Source organism: Pristis pectinata, chromosome 38 (genome assembly GCF_009764475.1).
Source record: "Pristis pectinata isolate sPriPec2 chromosome 38, sPriPec2.1.pri, whole genome shotgun sequence".
Classification (NCBI taxonomy): domain Eukaryota; kingdom Metazoa; phylum Chordata; class Chondrichthyes; order Rhinopristiformes; family Pristidae; genus Pristis; species Pristis pectinata.
In genome coordinates this window covers 7,268,261-7,292,709 of record NC_067441.1, presented here as the reverse complement: position 1 = coordinate 7,292,709, position 24,449 = coordinate 7,268,261, and the positions used below count along the sequence as shown (strand labels likewise).

Sequence of the window (24,449 nt, the reverse complement as noted above, 5' to 3'; positions counted from 1 at the left end):
GTGGGTGCATAGAATGCACTGCCTGCAGAGGTTGTGGGAGCAGATACATCAGGACATTGAAGAGACTTTTAGGTAGACACATGAATGACAGACTATGTGGAAGGGAAGGGTTAGATAGATCTTAGAGCAGGATAAAATGTTGGAACAACATTGTGGGCCAAAGGGCCTGTACTGTGCTGTAATGTTCTATGAAAATAATCCTATATCTCAAGGGCAATTAAGAATTTGCAAGATACACAGAGCTTGCTAGTTCTGTGTTCTATAAAAATTAACACTAGTCACTTGAGCTCCCCCAGAGAGGTGGGTTACATTGGAGGAAGGTTGAGTGAGGGGTCCCTACAAGTTAAGGAACTGCATTGCGACAGGATGCGGGAGAGAGCGGAATCGGAGGAGCGCACAGGTCTGTTTCTACACGGTAGCCCGCGCTCTGCTTTACCCTCTTGTCATCGCCGCCTCCGTTGCCCTCTCCCCAGATCAAGCGCCCGTACTTCCACGTCAAGCCCCTCGAGAGAGTGCAGCTGAAGAACTGGAAGGACTACCTGGACTTCGAGATCGCCAGCGGCACCAACGAGCGAGTTCTGGTACTGTTCGAGCGCTGCGTGATCGCCTGTGCTCTGTACGAGGACTTCTGGATCAAGGTGAACCCCCCTTCCCGGAAGCTCGCCCCGGGAGACAGACCCTGCCGGTCTCTCCCACCAGCGGCTTCTCGGGCTTTTTTTAATTTGTGTTTGTTGTTTTCTTTTGCAAGTGTTCCAACAAAAGAATTTCACGTTTTACTTTGATGATCTGACTTCTAACATAATCTTTTAATTCCATTGCTGTTTTATCTGCACGTGTTGCTTCAAACTAAAGAAGTTAAGGGATTGCTGAAGAAATGTGTAAGCGTGTTATCACTGTGAGTGCCCCCTCCAGTTCTCAATAAGCTGTACCATGATGTCTTTTTATTTTCTAACACGGCGCAGTGGCGTCGGAGTAGGTTGGTGCTTGTCTGGCCTCATCCCTCTCTGACCTCCTTCTCTCCACAGTACGCCAAGTACCTGGAGAACCACAGCGTGGAAGCTGTCCGCAACGTCTTCCAGAGGGCCTGTATGGTCCACCTGCCCAAGAAGCCCACCCTTCACCTGCTGTGGGCCGCCTTCGAAGAGCAGCAAGGTAGGGAGCTCTTGGTCTCGCACGCGCCACGTCGGAATGTCCGCTACGGGAGCAACGCACGCACGAGGCGCTGGGGGATCCCAGCGGGGTCGGGCAGCATCGGTGGAGGGAAGTGAACAGTCGACGTTTCGGGCCGAGGCCCTTCATCGGAAGTCCTAATGAAGGGTCTCGGCCCGAAACGTCGACTGTTCATTTCCCTCCACAGTCGCTGCCTTACCCACTGAGTTCCTCCAGCATCTTGTGTGTGCGTTGTTCCAGATTTCCAGCATCTGCAGTCTCCCTTATGTCTACGTGACTCATTACAGGAGTTGGGGTGTCACGTTACAGCTGTACAGATATACAGCCCACATTTGGAGTTCTGCGTGCAGTTCTGGTCACCCAGCTAGAGGAGGCATGTCATCAAACTGGAAGGGGTACAGAAGAAAGTTATGATGTTACTGGGACTGGAGGGCTTGTGTTATAAGGAGAGGCTGGGATTGTTTTCCCTGGAATGTAGGAGACTGAGGGGTGACGTTGTAGAGGTTTATAAAATCATGAGGGGCAAAGATAAGGTGGATGGGCACAGTCTGTTTCCCCAGGATTGGGGAGTCCAAAACTAGAGGGCACAGGTTTAAGGTGAGAGGGGAAAGATTTAAAAGGGACCCGAGGGGCAAGTTTTCCACACACGTATAGAACGAGCTGCCAGAGGAATTGGTAGAGGTGAAGACAGTTAGGACATTTTAAAAAAAAAACATTTTGACATGTACATGGATACAAAAGGTTTAGAGGGACATGGGACAAATGTGGGCAAGTGGGACTGGCTCAGGTAGGGAACTCGGTCGGCACGGACGAGTTGGGCCAAAGGGCCTGTTTCCGTGCTGTATGACTCTATGATGCTCCTTGCAGCCCTGTGCAGGTGGCTGTCAGGCCACAGAAAGGAGTAAATTGGCTGTTGGAAGCTGAGACTGTACAAGGCATGGTTAATTGGTAATTAGTTTATTATTGTCACATGTACCGAGGTCCAGTGAAAAACTTTGTTTTGCATGCCATCCATACAGATCATTTCACAACATTTCTATATTGAGGTAATATAAGGGAAAAGCAATAACAGAATGCAAAAGATAGTGTTACAGTTAAGATTTCTTTATTAGTCACGTGTACATCGAAACACACAGTGAAATGAATCTTTTGCATAGAGTGTTCAGGGGGGCAGCCCGCAAGTGTCGCCACGCTTCTGGCGCCAACATAGCACGCCCACAACTTCCTAACCTGTACGTCTTTGGAATGTGGGAGGAAACCGGAGCACCCGGAGGAAACCCACACAGACACGGGGAGAACGTACAAACTCCTTACAGACAGCGGCCGGAATTGAACCTGGGTCGCTGGCGCTGTAATAGCGTTACACTAACCGCTACGCTAATTTACACTGACCCCATTTTATTCTCCCCACATTTCCGCCCCCCCCCACCCCCGATTCTACCCCTCACCCACACACGAGGGGCAACTTACAGCAGCCAATTAACCCAGTGACCCCGCACATGGTTGGGATGTGGAAGGAAAGCGTAGCAGCCGGGGGGAAACCCACATGGTCACAGGGCAAGAGTGCAAACTCCACGCATGCATCCTCAGAGCAGCGAGTGACAAATTTCGGGGGGGGGGGGAGGGGGGAGCATAGAGCATTTTGAAGGGAATTGGCAGATCAAACGGGTGCGTATTGGTGGTCGGTACAGGTGCCCCGTGAAGGAATTCTCCAGTCCCCAGCTGGTTTGGGCCTTGGTTTGATTTGATGCTGTGTCAGTAAGTGGAGGAGCCAACAGTTCACAGGCTGACCTTCTTGTTCCCCACCTGAGTCCCAATCAGACTGATTTGTCCAATGACTTTGTGGCCTTTGTTGTGCCTTGTACTTCCTAGTGGCAGTATCTGTGATGGTGCAATATTCCTTCAGTCTCCACAGGATAATCCCAGTTTAAGATGTATGGAATTCCCACTAAAACACTACCTGAGTTGTTGGTAAGTTTCTGAAGGAGAACACATGACAAACAGCCAATAAAACAGGCACACTGAGTTTTGCATGACAGCTTGCCATGGTTGCTTCCACTCAACGGCCTGCCCTGATCTTCCCTCCCCTCGTCCCATTTCCCCAGGTGAGCTGAAAGAAGCCCGGAGAATCCTCAAGTCCTTCCAGATGGTGATGCCGGGCCTGGCCATGGTGCTCCTGCGGCGGGTGAGCCTGGAGCGACGGTGTGGGAACCTGGACCAGGCGGAGGCGCTGCTGCGGGAGGCCATTGAGCAGCACCAGGACACGCCGCTCGCCTCCTTCTTTGCCATCAAGCTCTCGAGGCAGCTCCTGAAGGTGCAGAGGAACCTGACGAAGGCCAGGAAGGTGCTTCTGGAGGCCATCGACAGGGACAAGGTGAGGGGCAGGGGTCCCGAGAGGGTGGGGTTCCAGTCTCTGTTTAAACCAATGTCCCTGCACTACTTTAGGGTACGGTGGGTTGACGATGTGTTGTTTTTGTCACGGACATACATACCTAGGGTCAGTGTTTTTACTTTCTTACAACGTTGAGTAGGTTCGGCTTGTCACCGAACACTCCAGCAAACTTCTACAGATGTGCTTTTGGAAGTGTCCTGACTGGTTGCATCATGGTCTGGTACGGCAATTTGAATGCGCAGAAACGTAAGAAGCTGCAGAGAGTAGAGGACTCTGCCCAATACATCACGGGCACATCCCTCCCCACCATCGGGAGTATCTACAGGAGGCGCTGCCTCAAGAAGGCAACATCCATTATCAAAGATCCCCACCATCCGGGCCGTGCCATCTTCTCGCACCTCCCATCGGGCAGGAGGTACAGAAGCCTGAAGTCGCCACACCACCAGGTTCAGGAACAGCTACTTCCCTTCAACCATTCGGTTCTTAAACCAACTGGCAAAACCCTAATCACTACCTCAGTACAGCAACACTGTGATCACTTTGTACTAAAATGGACTTTGGTTGTGTTCTTTCTTGTAAAAATTGTGTACAATTTATGATTAATTTATGTTTTTCTTGTGAATGCTGCTTAGCTGATGCTCTGTGCCTGTGATGCTGCTGCAAGTAAGTTTTTCATTGCATCCGTGCGCACATGGACTTGTGCATGTGACAATAAACTCGACTTTGACTTTGCAGCAGCAGTGCAGTACAATACAAACATAAATTACATAAACTTAAAATAAATCATGCATAACCTGCACAACAGAATAAACACAACGACTCTAGTGGAAGTTGAGGGAAATATAGTCTGAGGTAGAATTGGGGTTTTTCAGGTGGGTTCGAGAACCTGACGGCAGTGGGGAAGAAGCTATCGTTGAACCTTGAGGTGTGGGGTCTTCAGGCTCCTGTACCTCCTGCCTGATGGCAGCATCGAGAAGAGGGCAAGGCCCGGACGGTGGCGGTCCCCAATGATGGACGTCACCTTCCTGAGACGTCCCCACCCCCCGTAGATGTCCTTGACGGTGGGGAGAGCTGTACCCGTGATGGGACTGGCTGAGTCCTACCACACTCTGTAGCCTCTTGAGTTCCTGTCCATTGGAGTTTCCACACCAGGCCATGGTGCAACCGGTCAGAATACTTGCTGCTGCACTTATGTAGAAACTTGTCAAAGTCTTTGATAGAACATAGAACAATTACAGCACAACTCAGGCCCTTCGGCCCACAAAGCTGTGCTGAACATGTCCCTATCCTAGAAATTACTAGGCTTAACCATAGCCCTCTATTTTTCTCAGCTCCATATACCGATCTAACAGTCTCTTGAACGATCCTATTGTATCAGCCTCCACCACCATCTCTGGCAGCCCATTCCACGCACTCACCACTCTCTGAGTAAAAAAAAACTTACCCCTGACATCTCTATATCTACTCCCCAGCACCTCTTGTGGCCACCAATTCAGCCCTGGGGAAAAGCCTCTGACTATCCACACGATCAATGCTTCTCATCATCTTATACACCTCTATCAGGTCCCCCCTCATCCTCCATCTCTCCAAGGAGAAAAGGCCGAGTTCCCTCAACCTGCTTTCATAAGGCATGCTCCGCATTCCAGGCAGCATCCTTGTAAATCTCCTCTGCACCCTGTCTACGGCTTCCACATCTTTCCTGTAGCGAGGCGACCAGAACTGAGCAGAGTACTCCAAGTGGGGTCTGACCACAGTCCTATATAGCTGCAACAATACCTCGCGGCTCCTAAATTCAATTCCCCGATTGATGAAGGACAATATACCATATGCCTTCTTAACCACAGTGTCAACCTGCGCCACCACTTTGAGCGTCCTATGGACTCGGACTCCAAGATCCCTCTGATCCTCCACACTGCCAAGAGTCCTACCATTAAGACTATATTCTGCCAACATATTTGACCTACCAAAATGATGTGCCGAATCTCTTCAAACTTCTAAGTAGAGACACTGGCGCACCCTCATGGTTGCATCTGTGTGCTGGGTCCAGGATAGGTCCTCCAAGATGTCGACGCCCAGGAACTTGAAGCTGCTTGCCCTTTCCGCCTGAACTGCGCTCTAACCCGGATCCTTTGGCCCCCCCCCCCCCCCCCCCCCCCGCAGGATAATGTGAAGCTCTACCTCAACCTCCTGGAACTGGAGTTCAGCTGCGACGTGCGAGCTAACGAGAGCAACATCCTGGGCTGCTTCGACCAAGTGCTCTCCAGCTCCCTCCCACTGGAAATCAAAATCGTCTTCTCCCAGCGCAGGGTGGAATTCCTTGAGGACTTTGGCTGCAGCGTGCGCAGGTGAGCGTTGGCGTTTACTTTGCACTTGTGCGCAGTGACACTCCAATTAGTCCAGCACACTTGGCAGGGCTTCCAGATTATTGAATGCTATTCCAACACTCTTTTCCCCCCCCCCCCCAAAAAATATTGCACTGTATTTTACTAAGTTTTGCAGTGACAAACAATGTGCTGGAGGACCTCAGCAAGTCGGGCAGCATCTGTGGAGGGAAATGGACAGTTGACGTTTCAGATCAAGACCCTTCATCTGGACTGGAAGATAGAGGGGAGATAGTCAGTATAAAGAGGTGAGGGGAAGAGCTGGCAGGTGATAGGAGGGGTGAGGATCAGTCTACAACCTGACAGCATGAACGTTGAATCGTCCCGTTTCAGGTAACCTGCTTCCCCTCTGTTTGTCTTCCCCTGATCCACCCAGTCCCTCCTACACCCACCCCCCCCCCCCCCAAATCACTCTCTCTTTCCCCTCCCCCACCCACTCCATCTGTCCATCACCCACACACCCCTCCCACTGGGTCCCCGCCCCCCCCCCCCCCCCCCCCCCCCCCCACTGTTCCCACCTGCCCTCCCCACCTCCCTTATTTGGTTCCGTGCCCCACCTTCCCTCCCCTATCAGATCCCACCATCTGCAGCCCTCTGTCACCTGCACCTATCACCTCCCAGCCTCTGTCGCTACTCCCACTCTCCCCTCCCCCATCTGCCCATCACCCCCTCCTCACCTGGATCCACCCATCACCTGCCAGCTCTTTCTCCACCCCTTCCCCCTCACCCCTTTATACCGGCCGTCTCCTCTCTATCTTGCAGTCCAGATGAAGGGTCTCGACCCGAAACGTCGACTGTCCATCGCCTTCCACAGATGCTGCCTGACCCGCTGACTTCCTCCAGCATCTTGTGTGTTGCTCCAGATTCCAGCATCGGCAGTCTCTTGTGTCTGCCCATTTTCCAGTGAACCCATTGAGCGGGAAGGGAGCACAGGAGCTGTGAGAACTGAGGCCACAGGTAAACCAGGAGGGACCAGGGCGGACGTCACGTGGTGGGCTGGATTCCAAACCATCAGGTCTGTGTGTGTGCGTGCACGACTGGAGGAGCAGGTCTGTGTGTGTGGATCTGCCGTGGGTTGTGTGTGTGGTACTCGTCACACAAGACTCAACAGCTGAGGCATCCTCTGGGGAAGGAAGGCAGCTGTGGGAACCTTTTAACAGAGCAGAGGGCAGTGTATTCCCACTCGCTCAGTAAGAGCAAAAACCGTCGTCGTAAGACGGCCGTAATTAAACCCGATGAAGACTTTGGGTGAAATTTCTTCACCCAGGGAGCAGGGTGAATGTGAAAACATCCTATAGGGGAACGGTAGGAGTGAGCACCAGACAAGGGTTTAATGAGAAGCTGGGGGAAACCACAAGGGAGAGAGGAAGCTGCTGGTGGGGTGACATGAGAAAGGAACAGATCTGGTTTCTCAAGAGACAGGCAGGTGTGCAGCTGGGATGCTGGGGGTCGTTCTGGGAGCAGGTGAACTCTGTGGTTTTCAGGAAGCCATTAGCAGCCCCTGGGACTGAATTCTCCCGGGATTTGTGGCAGCAGCTGCCTATTGCCAGAAATCGGGCCCCGCTGTGTTAACCATGTTCTCCGAGATATCTGCGCAACATTAGGCTCCCCTTCTCAGTGTCGTACAGCACAGGAACAGGCCCTCCGGCCCAACTCATCCATGCCGAGCGAGGTGCTTACTTGAACTAGTCCCATTTGCCCGCGTTTGGCCCCTATCCATCTAACCCTTTTCCCATCTATATACCTGTCCAAATGTCTGCTTAATGTTATTAACCTACCTGCCTCGACCACTTCCTCACTGTATATACTGACCGTTCTCTGCATGGAAACAGTTGCTCCTCAGGTCCCCTGTAAACCTTCGCCCTCTCACCTTAAACCTGTGCCATCTGGTTTTAGGCTCCCCTACCCTGGGGAAAAGACCGTGACCATCCACTTTATCGATGCCCCTCGTGATTTTATAAACTATGTCACCCCTCGGCCTCCTTCGCTCCAGGGAAAACGGCCCCAGCCTATCCAGTCTCCCCTTATAACTGAAGCCCTCCAGTCCCGACAACATCCTTGTGAATATTTTCTGTCGAATGACACCCCTCACCATCCTACGCTCCAGGGGAGGAAACCCCAGTGACATGAGGGCTGCTTCAGTCGCCCAGTGCTCTGGGGCTTGTGAATCAGTGTGGGTGGCTAACTTTGTCCTGTTTGTTCCTCCACCCCCTGCCACAGTTTACTCCACGCTTACGACGAACACCAGAAACTCCTCAAACAGAACTCCAGTAAGAAGCGGGCAGCGGAGAATGGGTGAGTAGCGCGCACGTGCGTGCCGCCCCGAGACCATGCGGGGTGAGAGGGCAGCGGGCAGCTGGCCTGTCTGTCAACACCCGCTGCTCTGTGGCCATTGGTGACCACACATTAAACTCCGGGTGAGAGTGGCGTGTCTGCAGGCACCCTGGGTTAACCCATCACTGGCCGTGGGCAACGCCAGGGGGGGATCCTGTAACATTTCAGGCAACGCTGCCTCGCGTTCACACCCTCTGCGTGTCTCAACACCCTGCCAGACCTGCATGTACACAGGGGAATGTAGCAGAGCAAGATCCCACTGGCTGTGTGTGATTAGTGACTGGTTTGTAGTGTGTTGTTAATTACAGCACGCCAGGCAATGACTTTGTCCATTAACTGTACTTCCTCATTAATCACAATTAGTTCAGCACTGAAGATAACTCTTCGGTTACACAACTCTTCCAGCAGCTTCACAACCCCCTAAAACCCATCGTCTATTCAGACATTATCCCCTCCTGGCCAGGATTCGATGTGGCGAGTTCCTCCCTGACTCAGGGATCTTCCTCTGCGATCGTTGGGTTTATGGCTATCGAGGCACCCTTTTATACATCGTAAACTTTCCAGACATTGCTTTGACTCTATAGCCAATTATAATTGGCTATCGTGATCTGGGTGACGGAATTGAGGGCTTTGTGGCCAGGTTTTGCGGATGATACAAAGATAGTTGGAGGGGCAGGTAGTGCTGAGGAAGCAGGGAGTCTGCAGAAGGACTTGGACAGGTTGGGAGAATGGGCAAAGAAGTGTCAGATGGAATACAGCGTAGGGAAGTGTACGGTCACGCACTTTGGCAGAAGGAATAAAGGTGGTGACTATTTTCTAAACGGAGCGAATTTGGAAATCGGAGGTGTAAAGGGACTTGGGAGTCCTACTGCAGGGTTCCCTGAAGGTTAACTTGCAGGTTGAGTTGGCAGTAAGGAAGGCAAATGCAATGTTAGCATTCATTTCCAGAGAACTAGAATATAAAAGCAAGGATGTAATGCTGAAGCTTTATAAGGCACTGGTCCGACCACATTTGGAGTATTTTGAGCAGTTTTGGGCTCCGTATCTAAGGAAGGATGTGTTGGCATTGGAGACGGTCCAGAGGAGGTTTACAAGAATGATCCCGGGAACGAAAGGGTTAACGTATGAGGAGCATTTGATGGCTCTGGGCCTGTACTCTCTGGAGTTTAGAAGGATAAGGGAGGATCTCATTGAAACCTACCAAATATCGAAAGGCCTGGATAGAGTGGACATGGAGAGGGTGTTTCCATCAGTGGGAGAGTCTAGGACCAGAGGGCACAGCCTCAGAATAGAAGGACGTCCCTGTAGAACTGAGATGAGGAGGAATTTCTTTAGCTAGAGGGCAGTGAATCTGTGGAATTCATTGCTACAGACGGCTGTGGAGGCCAAGTCATTGGGTGTATTTAAAGCGGAGGTTGACAGTTTTGGGGAGAAGGCAGGAGAACTGGGTCAAGAGGGAAAAATAAATCAGCCACGATCGAATGGCAGAGCAGACTCAATGGGCCGAATGGGCTAATCCTGCTCCTATGTCTTATGGTCTTATAAGTCACCTCCTTCTCCACTTGTGCTTACCTTTCAAAATTCTTGCTGGTTCTCATAAGCACCTGAGCTACCTGGTCCGCAGTTATCAGGGTTCAGACTTGTACAGGACTGTCCCCGGGAGACAGTAGTTGTCTGTACCAGGGATAGTGGGGGAAAACACACAGCACTGTAAAGTTGTCTCTGGTAGAAAATTACTGTAGCTATGTTTCTACACTGACACCAACCAAATGTCCAAGTAGTCCCACATCACATCGTCCCTTCAAGCTTCAGACTCAGCCTGACTGAATCTCTCTCCCATATAACGCTATCTTCTCTCCTCCATGGTCCACACTGATTGAAGGATCTGTACTGGCCCTGTACTCCCTGATCTTCATTGGCTGTGGGATCACATAGGCACGGTAGTGTAGCGGTTAGTGTGATGCTATTACAGCGCCAGTGACCCGCCGTTGTCTTTAAGGAGTTTGTACGTTCTCCCCGTGTCTGCGTGGGTTTCCTCCGGGTGCTCCGGTTTCCTCCCACATTCCAAAGACGTACGGGTTAGGAAGTTGTGGGCATGCTGTGTTGGCACCGGAAGCGTAGCGACACTTGCGGGCTGCCCCCAGAACACTCTACGCAAAAGATGCATTTCACTGTGTGTTTCAATGTACATGTGACTAATGAAGATATCTTTGACCTCCGTGGGAGGGAAGAGGGGTTCTTGTTTTACAATCTCATCAGACGGAAGGCACAACCTTGGGGTTGTGTTGCTGGGCGCTGCCCCTCCCGTGGGCTGGCATTCTTCTCGCACTCTCTCTCCTGAGGGGGGTGCGGATGGGGGGGGGGGGGGTGGGTGGTTGTGCTCCCTCGGAGTCTGTGCCTCGTCCCTCGTCCAGGCGCTGCCTCTGAACTCCATGTATCCCTGACCCTTTGCAGCATGGAGGAGCCAGATGAGAAGAAAGCGCGGGCAGAGGACGGCGTCGCGGTGATCGCCTCGACCACGGCCGTGACCACCACCAGCACTGCCGCCCTGGTCAGCGGAGATGCCAGTGGCGGCCAGGCGGCGTACAACTACAGCGCATGGTATCAGGTACGGCGTGGGCGCGGTTCCCCCTGTGGCGCCGGGTGTAAACCACAAACGCTTCCACTCCCTGGGCACTACAGTTTCCACCCCCATCCCAACGGGGTCGGTAGGTTTATTCACACGCCCCCCCCACCCCCTTCCCCAGTGTGTGGGTGAGGGGTAGAATCTGGGGGGGAATCGATGGGAGTGTGGGGAGAATAAAATGGGATCGGTCTAAGTGGGTGGTTGATGGTCGGCACGGATTCGATGGGCCAAATGGTCCGTTTCCATGCTGGATCTGGGTTGGTTTATTGGATTGGTGTATTGTAGTCATGTGTACCGAGATACAATGAAAGGCTTTTGTCTGCATGCCATCCAGGCAGGTCATAAACACATTGAGGTAGTAAAATGGAAAAGCACAGAAACGGACCTTCAGCCCATTGAGTCTGTGCCGACCATCAACCACCCACTTAGACCGATCCCATTTTATTCTCCCCACACTCCCATCGACTCCCCCCCCAGAGTATGGTGTTACAGTTACAGAGGAAGTGCAGTGCAGGTAGACAAAGTGCAAGGGCCACGATGAGATAGATTGAGAGATCAGGAGTTCATCTTTTATCGTACGAGAGGTCTGCTAAAGAGTCTTGTAACAGCAGGATAGAAGCCGTCCTTCAGCCTGGTGGTACGTGTTCTCAAGCTTTTGTATCTCCTGCCTGACGGGAGGGGGGAGAAGAGAGAACGTCCGGGGTGGGAGTGGCTTTCCCGAGGCAGCGGGAAGGGTAGACAGAGTGATTTCCAGCGCTGGACTGGGCTGTGTCCACATCTTTCTACTATTTCTCGCAGTCTTGGGCAGAGCAGTTGCTGTACCAAGTCATGATGTATCCAGATAGGATGCTTTCTATGGTACATCAATAGAAATTGGTGAGGGTCAACAGGGACATGCCGAATCTCCGTAGCCTTCTGATTAAGTAGAGATGCTGGTGAGCTTTCTTGGCCGTAGCATCTACGTGGTTGGACCAGTACAAATTCTCTCTAATATCTCAAATAACTTTCTGACTCTTTGATTGTCCTTGCGAAGGACCCCCAAGGAGTTAATGTCCTGGTTCAAAGACCTGTTATCGTAGCTGGAGAACTGAAATATTACTTTGAAGTTGCACAGAGAATATGAGAAGGCTGAATAAACGGGGAATCTCTGTTAGGCAGCAACAGAGTGGCGCATTGGGTACAGCAACCACCTCACAGCTTCAATGACTCGGTTCGATTCCGACCTCTGCCACTGTCTGTGTGGAGTTTGCACGTTCTCCCTGTAACCCCGTGGGTTCCCCCCGGGTGCTCCGGTTTCCTCCTACATCCCAACGACGTGCGGGGGTCGGTGGGTTAATTGGCCGCTGTAAAATGAACCCTTGGATGTGGGTAAGGGGTGGGGGGGGGGTGTATTTAGTGGGAATGTGGGGGGAGTGAAATGGGATTGGTGTGAATGCCTGGTTGAAGGGTCTATATCCATGCTGTATGCTCCTAATAGGATGCCAGAGTTGCTCTGCTGGTATGCTATTTACAAAGCTGCCTTGATAGTTTAATGAGACGTATTGGTTTATTATTGTCACTTGTACCGGGGTACAGTGAAAAACTTGTCTTGCAAACCGATCGTACAGGTCAATTCATTACACAGTGCAGTTACATTGAGTTAGTACAGAGTGCATTGATGTAGTACAGGTAAAAATAATAACAGTACAGAGTAAAGTGTCACAGCTGTAGAGAAAGTGCAGTGCAATAAGGTGCAAGGTCACAACAAGGTAGATCGTGAGGTCAGAGTCCATCTCATTGTATAAGGGAACCATTCAATAATCTCATCGAAAACAGAAAGAGATGTGTTAAAGCTGTAATGTGCTTCACCTCTCCCCCTCACCTCTTTATAGTGGATATCTCCCCTCTTTCCTTCAGTCCAGAAGGAGAATGTCGACTGTTTGCATTTCCCTCAGATACTGCCTGAGTTCCTCCAACAGCTCAGTTTTTGCTCTCAATACAGCTCAGAGTTGTTTCTGAGAACTAAAAGCAGAATGCTGGAAACACCCAGGTGATCCAGCAGTGTCTGTGGAGAGAGAAACACTGAGATAACAGTTAAACCCAGATAATTCTGATTATAAACAGGGAAAGGAAATTCCCTGAAATTGTTGAATTTGATGTTGAGCCCCAAAGGCTGCAGTGCCCCCAGGCAGAAGTTAAGGTGTTATTCCTCGAAGCTTGCGTTGGGACTTGTTATAACAAAGTCAAAGTCGAGTTTATTGTCATATGCACAGGTACGTGTGTGCATGGGTGCAATGAGAAACTTCCTTGCAGCAGCATCACAGGCACAGAGCATCAGATAAGCAGCATTCACAAGAAAAACATCAATTATATGCAAATTTTACAAGAAAGAACATAATTAGAACAAAAAAGTCATTTTTTGTGCAAAGTGATCAGAGTGGTCCCAGTGTTGCTGTACTGAGGTAGTGATTAGGGTTGTGCCGGTTGGTTCAAGAACCAAATGGTCGAAGGAAGGTAGCTGTTCCTGAACCTGGTGGTGTGGGGACTTCAGGCTTCTGTACCTCCTGCCCTATGGGAGCTGTGAGAAGATGACACGGCCCGGATGGTGGGGATCTTTGATGATGGATGTTGCCTTCTTGAGGCAGCACCTCCTGTAGATACTCCCGATGGTGGGGAGGGATGTGCCCGTGATGTATTGGGCAGAGTCTGCTACTCTCTGCAGCTTCTTGCATTCCTGCACATTTGAATTGCCGTCCCAGACCCTGATGCAACCAGTCAGGATACTTTCAACAGCACATCTGTAGAAGTTTGTTAGCGTGTTCGGTAGCAGGCCAGACCTCCAAAGAAAGTAAATTACAGGTAGGTGACTTGGGAATAGGGCAGAGAATTTGAGACGAACCCTTGTTAATTTTGGCTGTTTCTCTCTGTCCATGCAGCCCTATGGATCGTATGGGTATCAGAACCCTTGGAACTACAGTCAGTACTACCCACACAGCTGAGACCAGTTGAAGGAATGGGAACTGTGTACATACAAAAACCAAGGGACTTGTTTCTTCCACCACCTCCGCCCCCCCCCCCCCCCCCCCCACAGTCTTTAAACTCGGCCATCAAACATCATCTCTCTGCTCTGACGAGCTCCAAGACACAGCCGGATTGGATTCCCCCATTCGCGAGGTGTTGAGTCCATCTTGTTGGGTGTAACGAGATCCCGAAAAAATGTGAAGTTCTGGAAGGGCTGGGATTCTTTCCGTGCAGTCCCGTTTACAAGGTGCCTGCCGTTCCTCTTTCTCTCCCCCCCCCACCTTCCCTGTAGCTGGAGCACTCTCTCCCTCCCTCTACATCCCAACAGGAAAAAAAAACCTGTGAATCCCAAGCCGCCTGCCGGTGGGACCGACCAGTCCCGTAGAGCCTGCTGCACGGTTTTAAAGCATTGCGGTGTTGGTTTGTGGTGTGGTCAGGTTTGTTCTGCTAGAGTTTAGGGCATCGTGGCTGGTTGAAGCTGAATTTCCCCCCGCCCCACAGGAATGAAGGGTGGTGGTCAGCTGAAGACTTTCCACCTCAAATAGGGTGGTGCCCAAGGTTCCCAGCTGGTTTTTTGGGGGGGGTTTGCATCGGGCAGACACACTGTGTGCATCAGCACTGGATTTTTAAAACACTGGTAAAGCACAATTCAACTGCCACTTGTTTCTCTGGCAGCTTTCTAATGTAGAAGAGCTGTGGTCCTCACCTTGACCAACACCACAGGCAAACAATTGGTGTTCTGTGCAAGTCCTTGCCCTCTCACAGGAGGTAGGGACTCCACCACCCTCCCTCACCCCACCCTCAACACTTACACTGGCTCCTGCCCATTCAGAGCGCTGGCATCGACCTTCGTCCACGATTCGCACACAGTCTATCGGGGCATCTCTACCCTGTGCCAAGGCCGTGGAGATCGACCACAGATACCAAACAACTCGACGCCAACCTTTTACTTTCTGTACAGATTCTTGTTGGAGCAAAGCATTTTTGCGCGTCGTTTTTTTATGAATGTAATGTTCCATTTTGTTTTTGACTAGACGGTGTAAATAAAAGAATCATCAGGTATGCCGATCTCTGTGGGGACATGCAGCAGACGCCACCCTTAGAATTGTTTAAGGGCGTTCCTGTAGTAGAGTGATTTCTGTTTGTTAAAACACACAGTCTCAGTGTGGGCTGGGGGTTATTGGAAGATAATATCATAGAATCATAGAAAGTCCAGCACAATACAGGCCCTTTGGCCCACAATGTTGTGCTGACCTTTAAACCTCACCTAAAACCCAACCAACCCCTCCCCATCCCCCCCCCCCCCCCACATATCCCTCTATTTTAAATTCCTTCTTTTGCCTATCTAGCAATCGCTGAATTTGACCAATGTACCTGCCTCCACCACCACCCCAGGCAGCACATTCCATGCCCCAACCACTCTCTGGGTAAAAAACCTCCCTCTGATATCTCCCTTGAACTTCCCCTCCCCCCCATTATTTTAAAGCCATGCCCTCTTGTATTGAGTATTGGGAAAGAGGCGCTGGCTGTCCACTCTATCTATTCCTCTTAATATTTTGTACACCTATCATGTCTCCTCTCATCCTCCTCCTCTCCAAAGAGTAAAGCTCTAGCTCCCTTAGTCTCTCCTCATAATCCATAATCTCTAAACCAGGCAGCATCCTGGTAAATCTGCTCTGCACCCTTTCCGATGCTCCCACATCCTTCCTATAATATACAGTGATCTCTGCTCCGCAGTCCTACCTGGCAATTGGAAATCTTACTGCTGGGGTTTGTTGAACTGTGGTGATTTTATTCTGTGCTTAGGACCCGCTGTGGATCAGTGTTAACTTGCTCAGTCTTAAAAAAAATGCTTATCAACTGAAAACTCCTGTTGAAGGTGCAGTGAGGCGGAACCCATACTTTCTGCTGATAGTGAACAGACTATACAAAAGGGCGAGTTCATAAGCAACAGAGGTAGGAGGATGCCATTCAGCTGATCTGCTGTTAGAACATGGAACAGTACAGCGTGGGAACGATGTACACCACAATGTTGTGCTGAACTAAACGCCTGACTAAATTAATCCATTCTGCCAAGAGAATGGCCATAACCCTCCATTCACTGCATTCATGTGCCTTTCTAAGAGCCTCTTAAACACTTCTGTATCATATCTGCCTCCAGCACTACTGCTGGCACCCACCACTGTGTGTAAAAAAAAACTTGCTCCACACATCTCCTTTGAACCCACCCACCATAAATACATGCCCTCTAGTATTAGACATTTCTACCCTGGGTAAAAGATACCAGTTATCTATCTACACCTCTCAAACTTCTATCAGGTCTCCCCCTTGGGCTCTGCCACTCCAGAGAAAACAACCCAAGTTTATCCGACCTTGCCTTATAGCTCACGCCCTCTAATCCAGGCAGCACCCTGGTGAACCTCTTTCGAAGCCTCCACACCCTTCTTGTAATGGAACTGAATGCAATACTCCAGATGTGGCCTGACCAGAGTTTTATAGTTGTAACATAACCTCCTGACTCTTGAACTCAGTTCCTCGACTAATAAAGGCAAGCGTGTCGTACGCCTTCTTTACCATCCTGTCAACCTGTGCAGCCATTTCAGGGAGCTATGTTCAATGGGATCACATCTGGTGTACTTCAGCACCACTCTCCTGCACTGTACCTGTGTCCCCTGATTTCCTTAGTACCTAATGAGTTGAAAACACAGCCCTCTTCAGTGGCGAAGTGGAAAGATTGGCTACACCCAGGTGAAGTAGTTTCTTATCTCAGTCCCTTTGAGATGGTGACCCTGGTTCTAGATAACCCAACCGTGGGAAGCATTGACCCACTCACATAAATTGGTTCATTATCGTCACATACTGAGATACAGTGACAAACTGTTTTGCATGCCATCCATACAGATCATTTCATCACATCGGTACATCGAGGTAGAACAAGGGAAAAGCAATAACAGTGTAGAATAAAGTGTTAGTGTTACAGTTACAGAGAAAGTGCAGTGCAGGTAGACAAGGTGCAAGGGCCATGATGAGGTAGATTGTGAGGTCAAAACTTCCATCTTATTATATGAGGGGACTGTTCAATAGTCTTATAATGGCGGGATGGAAGCCGTCCTTGAGCCTGGTGTTTCATGCTTTCAGGCTTTTGTATCTTCTGCCTTATGGGAGGGGGGAGAAGAGAGAATGTCCAGGGTGGGTGGGGTCTTTGATTATGTTGGCTGCTCTGCTGTGGCAGCGGGAAGTGAGTCCATGGAGGGGAGGCTGGTTTCTGTGATGTGCTGAGCTGTGTCCACAACTCTCTGCAGTTTCTGTTGCCCTGTAGGAATTCTGTGTTTCAATGAAATAGTCTCTCCTCTTAAACTTCAGCCTGCTTAATCTCTCTCTCTCCGTAGGCCAGACTTTTCCCACAGACCCACCTGTCAATATCACACTGCATGTATGTCCTTCCTTGGGTAGGGGGATCCAGACCTTGTACACAGTCTTCTGGGTATAGTCCCACTGGGAGCACAGCATGTCTGCCCTTGCAGTAAAGGCCAATTCATCTTCGTAACTGACTCGCTGTAGCTCCTCATACAGTTCCTCACCATTTGAGAAATACATCTACCAGCGTGGATAACCTCATTTATACCCCATCTGCCACGTCGTTGCACATTCTCTGAGCCCGTTCCCCCTCCAGAAGCCTCTTGAATTTTCCACGCACCTTTAAACAGTCACCCAGCTTTAGCTCATCAGCAAACTTGGATATATTACACTTGATCCCCTAATCCAAATCACTAATAGGTTGTTAATAACTGGGGCCATGGCACTGATCCCTGTGTCATTAGTCACAGCCTCATAACCCAGAAACGATCCTTCTGTGTTAGTGTACATTAACCAATCTTCAGCCTATGCCAGTATTGTTAACCATTAAATCCATGTATGCTAATTTTTAATAATCTTGTCACAAGGCAAAGTCCAAAGACATCACAAACTGATGGCACTCAAAGATTTAAGTATTGGTCTTGAAGAGAAAGCTGACTAGATGACAAGAAGATGGAGTTCATGATTGAGTGAACCCCAGGAGATGATGAGAAACTCTTACCTGGGGCAGAGGGTGAAGGAGCAGGTTAACTCTCCACTTTTGAACCTTCTCTTTCACCCTCTGCCCCAGGGAAGAGTTTGAGTCTTGTTCAGCTGCCTGCCTGACACTGGCTTCCAACCCGCCTTTGCCCCTGTTGTAAACTTCTCAACAGCTTCCGAGAATTCCTCCAGTTCTGGCGTTCGATACATTGCTGCCATCCTGTGCCCTACATCCCTCCCTCCCTCCCTCCCCCACCCAGTCAGTTCAACAACCATGTGCAGTCTGATGAGACAGGTAGCATCATAAGGAACATTTTATTCTCATACAATCATTTGGTTTGTACATTTAAGGATTACAACTCAAGAATTTTCAATAACCTCAAGAACATACAGATTGTTGAGCTCCACGTTAAATGCTGTTGTCCTGTAGACACGGGTTCCCTCCCCATCCAGCCCCACTCACTACCCTGTTTGGAGTCTGATTTAGGATCTATCGCAGTGAGGAAAGGTGAGCAGCTAGTCCCGACCTCTGGCCCACTCCCTCTGCTTCTCCCCCCACCCCCCTTGTGATCCGGGAGTGGGACCCGCTGGGGCAGTTCGAAGTCAAGGTCAGATGGTCTCCCGCGGCTGCTTGTCAAACACAAAGTGACATTTCAGTTCGTGCCCCAAGCGATAAGGACCAGAGTCTTTTCCACAAGTCCAGGATGCCTGACACTCCACCAGGGTGACACTCCCTCAGCACTGTCCTTCCCTCCTCACTGCCCCTTCTGTAGCCCACCGCTCCCTCCTTTCCGCCCCTCCATCCAGGACCCACACCCCTCCTTCCACACCAGATCGCAAAATCCTTCAAAGCCATTGGCTCTGCCTCCCCTTCCTGTGCCTTTTATCACATAGAGACCCTCAGCAAGGCAGCAGAAGGTCGTCACGCAATGAGAGCCCCTTCACTGCATTGGTTCCTGTCCCTCGGAGCTGGAAGATGTGGTGAGTGCAGCCAGGACGGTGACTTTACCATAATCTGTCCGCACCCTGTCCTGTGACCTGCTGGCCGGTTCAATGTTTCAGTCTGGTTCCCGTGTGTCCGTTCACACTGCGGCTCCACGGGGCTCAGAGGTGAGCCGGGTCGTTTCCCTCCATCCCGGTCCGCCTCTGCCCCACTCCCCTGGGACCCCCGTTCAAATGCTGGAGCTTTTCCACCACAAAGCATCCGAATCTCATCTCAACCTGCGACCACCTCCCCTCCCGTAGGTTGATTCACAGGTTAGATCTTCACATTTGCACCAAGCAACATTTCAAATCAGATGGTGTCCACACACACACACACACACACACACACACACACACACACACACACACACACACACACACACACACACACACACACACACACACACACACACACACCAAGACAATCAAAAGTTAGAACCTGGCAAACAGTCACAGAATGTAAGACAGATATACATGCACACACGGTGCCAGATACAATCAGAAAGACATACAGTCAGACACACACACTCACACACGCACACAATCAAACATACAGTTAGACCTCCTGCACACACACACACAGGAACAGACTTGTACGCAGTACTGGACAGTCAAAAAGACATACAGTTAGACACATGCACAGTGTCAGACCTGCTCACAGTGCTGGGCACGGTCAGCAATGCACAGTCTCTCTCTCTCTCACACACACACACACACACACACACACACACACACACACACACACACACACACACACACACACACACACACACACACAGAGTCAGTAATATCAGCACAGGCTGGCCTGCAGTCGAAGTTCCCCACCCACCCGTCAGTAGTTAGGACCCTCTGGGTGAGAGAGAGAAGCGCCCATCCAGGACACCCCCACGTCGTGGCTCGGCTGATGGTACGGAGGCAGCCCTCTCCCCCCTCCCACTGCTCCTGGGCCATTTTCACGGTTTGGGTCCCGAGGGGATCAGGTGGTCCGTCTCGGACGCTCGCCCCGAAGCCGTCGCACCCCCTGTCACGGCCGTGCTCCACTCGGGATCGGCCCCGGACAGCATCCGGAAAGTGTCGCCCCTCCTCCGCTGGACGATCAGCACAGTCAGGATCAGAAGCCAGAGGAAGAAGTTCACCCAGGTGGCGGTCTGCGGGAAGAGGAATTCGCATCGTCAGCGGGCAGGGGTTTCCGGAACATCCCTGCCACCCCCACCCCCCACCCCCCTTCCAAATAGAGCAACCATCTCGAAACATCAACTCTGGGCTGCTGTACGACCAAGAAAAGGAGACTCTTTGGCCCCTTGAGCCCTGCTCCCCCATTTACCACCTTACCACCTCACCACCTACCTTGTCCTGTCCTCATATCCCTCCCCTGGTCCTAGACTCCTCAACTGAGGGAAACACCCTCCCTGTGTCCAGCCTCTCCATCCCTGTCAGAACTTTGTAAGCAATGGGATGTCTCATTGTTCCAAACCCCACAGAATACGGTCCCAGTCCACTCGATATCTCCTCACACAACAAACCCGCCATCTCTGAAACCAGACTAGGGAATCTTCACTGCACTCTCTCTGTGGCAAGTACAGCCTTTCTTCAGTAAGGTGACCAGAACCATCCACAGTCCCCCAGGCGTAAGGTGACCAGAACCGTCCACAGTCCCCCAGGCGTAAGGTGACCAGAACCGTCCACAGTCCCCCAGGCGTAAGGTGACCAGAACCGTCCACAGTCCCCCAGGCGTAAGGTGTCCAGAACCGTCCACAGTCCCCCAGGCGTAAGGTGTCCAGAACCGTCCACAGTCCCCCAGGCGTAAGGTGACCAGAATCGTCCACAGTCCCCCAGGCGTAAGGTGTCCAGAACCGTCCACAGTCCCCCAGGCGTAAGGTGACCAGAACCATCCACAGTCCCCCAGGCGTAAGGTGTCCAGAACCGTCCACAGTCCCCCAGGCATAAGGAGACCAGAACCGTCCACAATCCCCCAGGTGTAAGGTGACCAGAACCGTCCACAATCCCCCAGGTGCATCTCACCACTGCCCTACCTAATTGCAGCGAGACATCTTTACTCTTGCACTTAAATCATCTCACAAGAAACGACCAGCACAGAACGTTCCCTGCTCTTATTGCCTCTGGGCAATGTTTGGCTGTGGGTGTGGGAAGAATTTTTGTTTATTATCTACCAGATTTTGTGTGCTTCAGTCCCACAAGAAGCTACCTTCAACTGTACACAGTCCATGAACTAGCTGTGAGACCACATCCAATAGGAGCTTCCCCTGGATATGTACCTGAAGGGGAAATGTCACAGGGACAGAGGAAAGGAACAGGGAAGTGGGAATAAATCTGGTTAGACTACACTTAGAATACTCTACGACTCTACAAAACTCTGGTTAGACCACACAGAGTACTGTGTCCAGTTCTGGTCGCCTCATTATAGGAAGGATGTGGAGGCGTTGGAAAGGGTGCAGAGGAGATTTACCAGGATGCTGCCTGGTTTAGAGAGTATGGATTATGAGGAGAGACTAAGGGAGCTAGGGCTTTACTTTTTGGAGAGGAGGAGGATGAGAGGAGACATGATAGAGGTGTACAAAATATTAAGAGGAATAGATAGAGTGGACAGCCAGCACCTCTTTCCCAGGGCACCAATGCTCAATACAAGAGGGCATGGCTTTAAAGCAATGGGTGGGAAGTTCAAGGGAGATATCAGAGGGAGGTTTTTTACCCAGAGAGTGGTTGGGGCCTGGGGTGGTGGTGGAGGCAGGTACATTGGTCAAATTCAAGAGATTGCTAGATAAGCATATGGAGGAATTTGAAATAGGGGGACATGTGGGGGGAAGGGGTTAGATAGTCTTAGGTGAGGTTTAAAGGTCAGCACAACATTGTGGGCCGAAGGGCCTGTATTGTGCTGTACTGTTCTATGATTCTATGAGTAAATCTGGTTACTGTCCTTGGGTCACAGTGTTGCTGGGACTGGAGGGTGCGAGTTATAAGGAGAGACTGGATAGGCTGGGACTGTGTTCTGGGAGTGAAGGAGGCTGAGGGGTGAACTTATTGGTATTGGTTTATTATTGTCACTTGTACCGAGGTCCAGTGAAAAACTTGTCTTGCAAACCGATCGTACAGGTCAATTCATTACACAGTACATTGAGGTAGTACAGGGTAAAAACAATAACAGAATACAGAGTAAAGTGTCACAGCTACAGAGAAAGTGCATTGCAATAAGGTGCAAGGTCACAACAAGGTAGATCGTGAGGTCAGAGTCCATCTCATCGTATAAGGGAACCATTCAATAGTCTTATCACAGTGGGGTAGAAACTGTCCTTGAGCCTGGTGGTACGTGCCCTCAGGCTCCTGTATCTTCTACCTGATGGTAGAGGGGAGAAGAGAGAATGTCCCGGGTGGGTGGGGTCTTTGATTAGGCAGCGAGGAGTGTATGTCTACAGAGCCTACAGAGGTTTATAAAACCATGAGCGGCACAGATAAGGCGAATTGTCACCCTCTCTTTTAGGGGAATCTAATAGCTAAAGGGTTTAAGATGAGAGGGGAAAAATTTAAAGGGAACTTAAGGGGCAACTTTTTCCACAGAGAGGATGGCAGGTAGACAAACGAGTTGCCAGAGGAAGTGGTAGAGACAGGTATAACATTTAAAAGACATTTGGACAAGCACATGGAGAGGAAAGGTTTAGAGGGATATGGGCCAAACACAGGCAAATGGGACTGGCTCAGGAAGGCACCGTGGATGAGTTGGGCCGAAGGGCCTGTTTCCGTGCTGTGTGCTCTAATTTGACTCTAGTTTGGCTCTTTTTCCCGGACTACGTTCACCATCATTTTTGGAGTTGCAAAACATTTCCAGTGTTTGTCCAGGATTGTTGGGAACCAGCGGAATTTTAGCTGCTTCTGCCCTGCGCAGTTTCAGAAAATCGAAGCAGAAAATACCGGAAACACCGAGCAGGTCAGGCGGCGCCCACGGAGAAAGAAGCAGAGGTAACGTCCCGAGAAACATTTCTCTCTCTCTCTCTCTCTCCACGGGTGCAGGCTGACCAGCGGAATGAAGCGTCTTCAGCCCGAAATGTTAACGGTGTTTCTCTCTCCACAGACACTGTCTGACCCTCTTGAGTGTTTCCAGCATTTTCGGGTTTTATTTCAGATTTCCAGCATCCCCAATTTGGAGAAACGTTGGGTTTTTCCTCAGAAGGAACCAGCGTTTGGGGGAAAACCAGCCCTCTTGCTGTTTCACAATGCACCGGTTCTATTATTCAGAAAACAGCTAACCACAATCGAACACAGAGAAAACCACGTCAATGTCTGATCTTGATAATGTGATCGCTTACCACAAACAGCAAACCACTGTCATCTCAGTGCCCAATACCAGCAGAGGAAATTACAACATAGGAACAGGAGTAGCCCGTACAGCTAACAATTCCAGCACCATCCCCGAGAGTATGGCTGATTTTGACCTTGGTTTCAGCGCCTTTATACGATGAGATGGACTCTTGACTTGACAGTCTACCTTGTTGTGACCTTGCATCTTATTGTCTACCTGCACTGCACTTCCTCTGTAGCTGTGACACTTTACTCTGTACTCTGTTATTGTTTTTACCCCGTACTACCTCAATGCACTCTGTACTACCTCAATGTAACTGCACTGTGCAATGAATTGACCTGTACGATCGGTATGCAAGACAAGTTTTTCACTGTACCTCAGTACAAGTGACAATAACAAACCAACACCAATACTAACACCACTTTCCTGCACCATCAACTCTCCCATTGACCAAAGATCTGCCTCAATGACTTCCAAGAAGAAATTCCTCATCCTTGTCTGGAATGCTTATGTTCTGAAACTCTCCCCTCATGAGGAGAGGGGGTAAACGTAAGCCCTGTTAATTGTCCTCAGTCTTGAAAGTGTCAATAAGATCACCTTTCATTTGTCTAAACCCCAATCAGTGCTGGGCCACCTTACGTCGAGGCCGTCATCCTGATGGATAACCTGATGAGAATTCTTTGTACTGCCTCTCTTGCAAACACATCCCTCCCTAAAGTACGGAGACCAGAACTGCACGCAGTTCTCTCGGTGAAGTCTCCAGCACCTTGTAAAGTTGTAGCAATACTTTTAAACTCCGTGGCAAAGCAAAGCCAAACTGCTCCCAGTTCTGGCAAAGGGTCTCTTCGACCTAAGACGTTAACCCTTTCTCTCTCCACAGACCGCGTCCAGCATTTTCTGGTTTTGTTTGGGGTCGTTCTCCTTAGAGCAGCGAAAGTTGAGAGGCTTGATAGAGGTAGGCTGGCTTGGGGGGGGTGGGGGGGGTGGCGGGCATGGAGGGAATCCGTTCCCATTGACACACGGTACGAGGACTGGGGATAGAGATTTAAGGCAAAGGTGAGGGGAGTGGACAGCGATGGTCCAGGACTCTGTGGGGAGGATCAGAACTTCCAAAGGATGGGCACTGGACAGAGAGGTGTGAGGAAGGGAGGCTTGAGTCATGGATCTGAGGGCACAGACTCAGAATGAAGGGAT

General features: G+C 50.5%; 1 protein-coding gene across 1 annotated transcript in view; it reads left to right on the top strand.

The window, feature by feature from the left end:
- The window catches only part of LOC127586998 (pre-mRNA-processing factor 39-like), a 41,995-nt gene extending 26,884 nt beyond the window's left edge, over positions 1-15,111 (top strand). The window contains exons 8-14 of the mRNA XM_052045086.1: positions 474-638; positions 1,026-1,152; positions 3,276-3,544; positions 5,723-5,907; positions 8,164-8,238; positions 10,732-10,885; positions 13,819-15,111. Coding sequence (XP_051901046.1) covers positions 474-638; positions 1,026-1,152; positions 3,276-3,544; positions 5,723-5,907; positions 8,164-8,238; positions 10,732-10,885; positions 13,819-13,881 — 1,038 coding nt within the window. The 3' untranslated portion in view covers positions 13,882-15,111. The remainder of the gene's footprint in view (positions 1-473; positions 639-1,025; positions 1,153-3,275; positions 3,545-5,722; positions 5,908-8,163; positions 8,239-10,731; positions 10,886-13,818) is intronic.
- Positions 15,112-24,449: the final 9,338 nt, after the last annotated feature.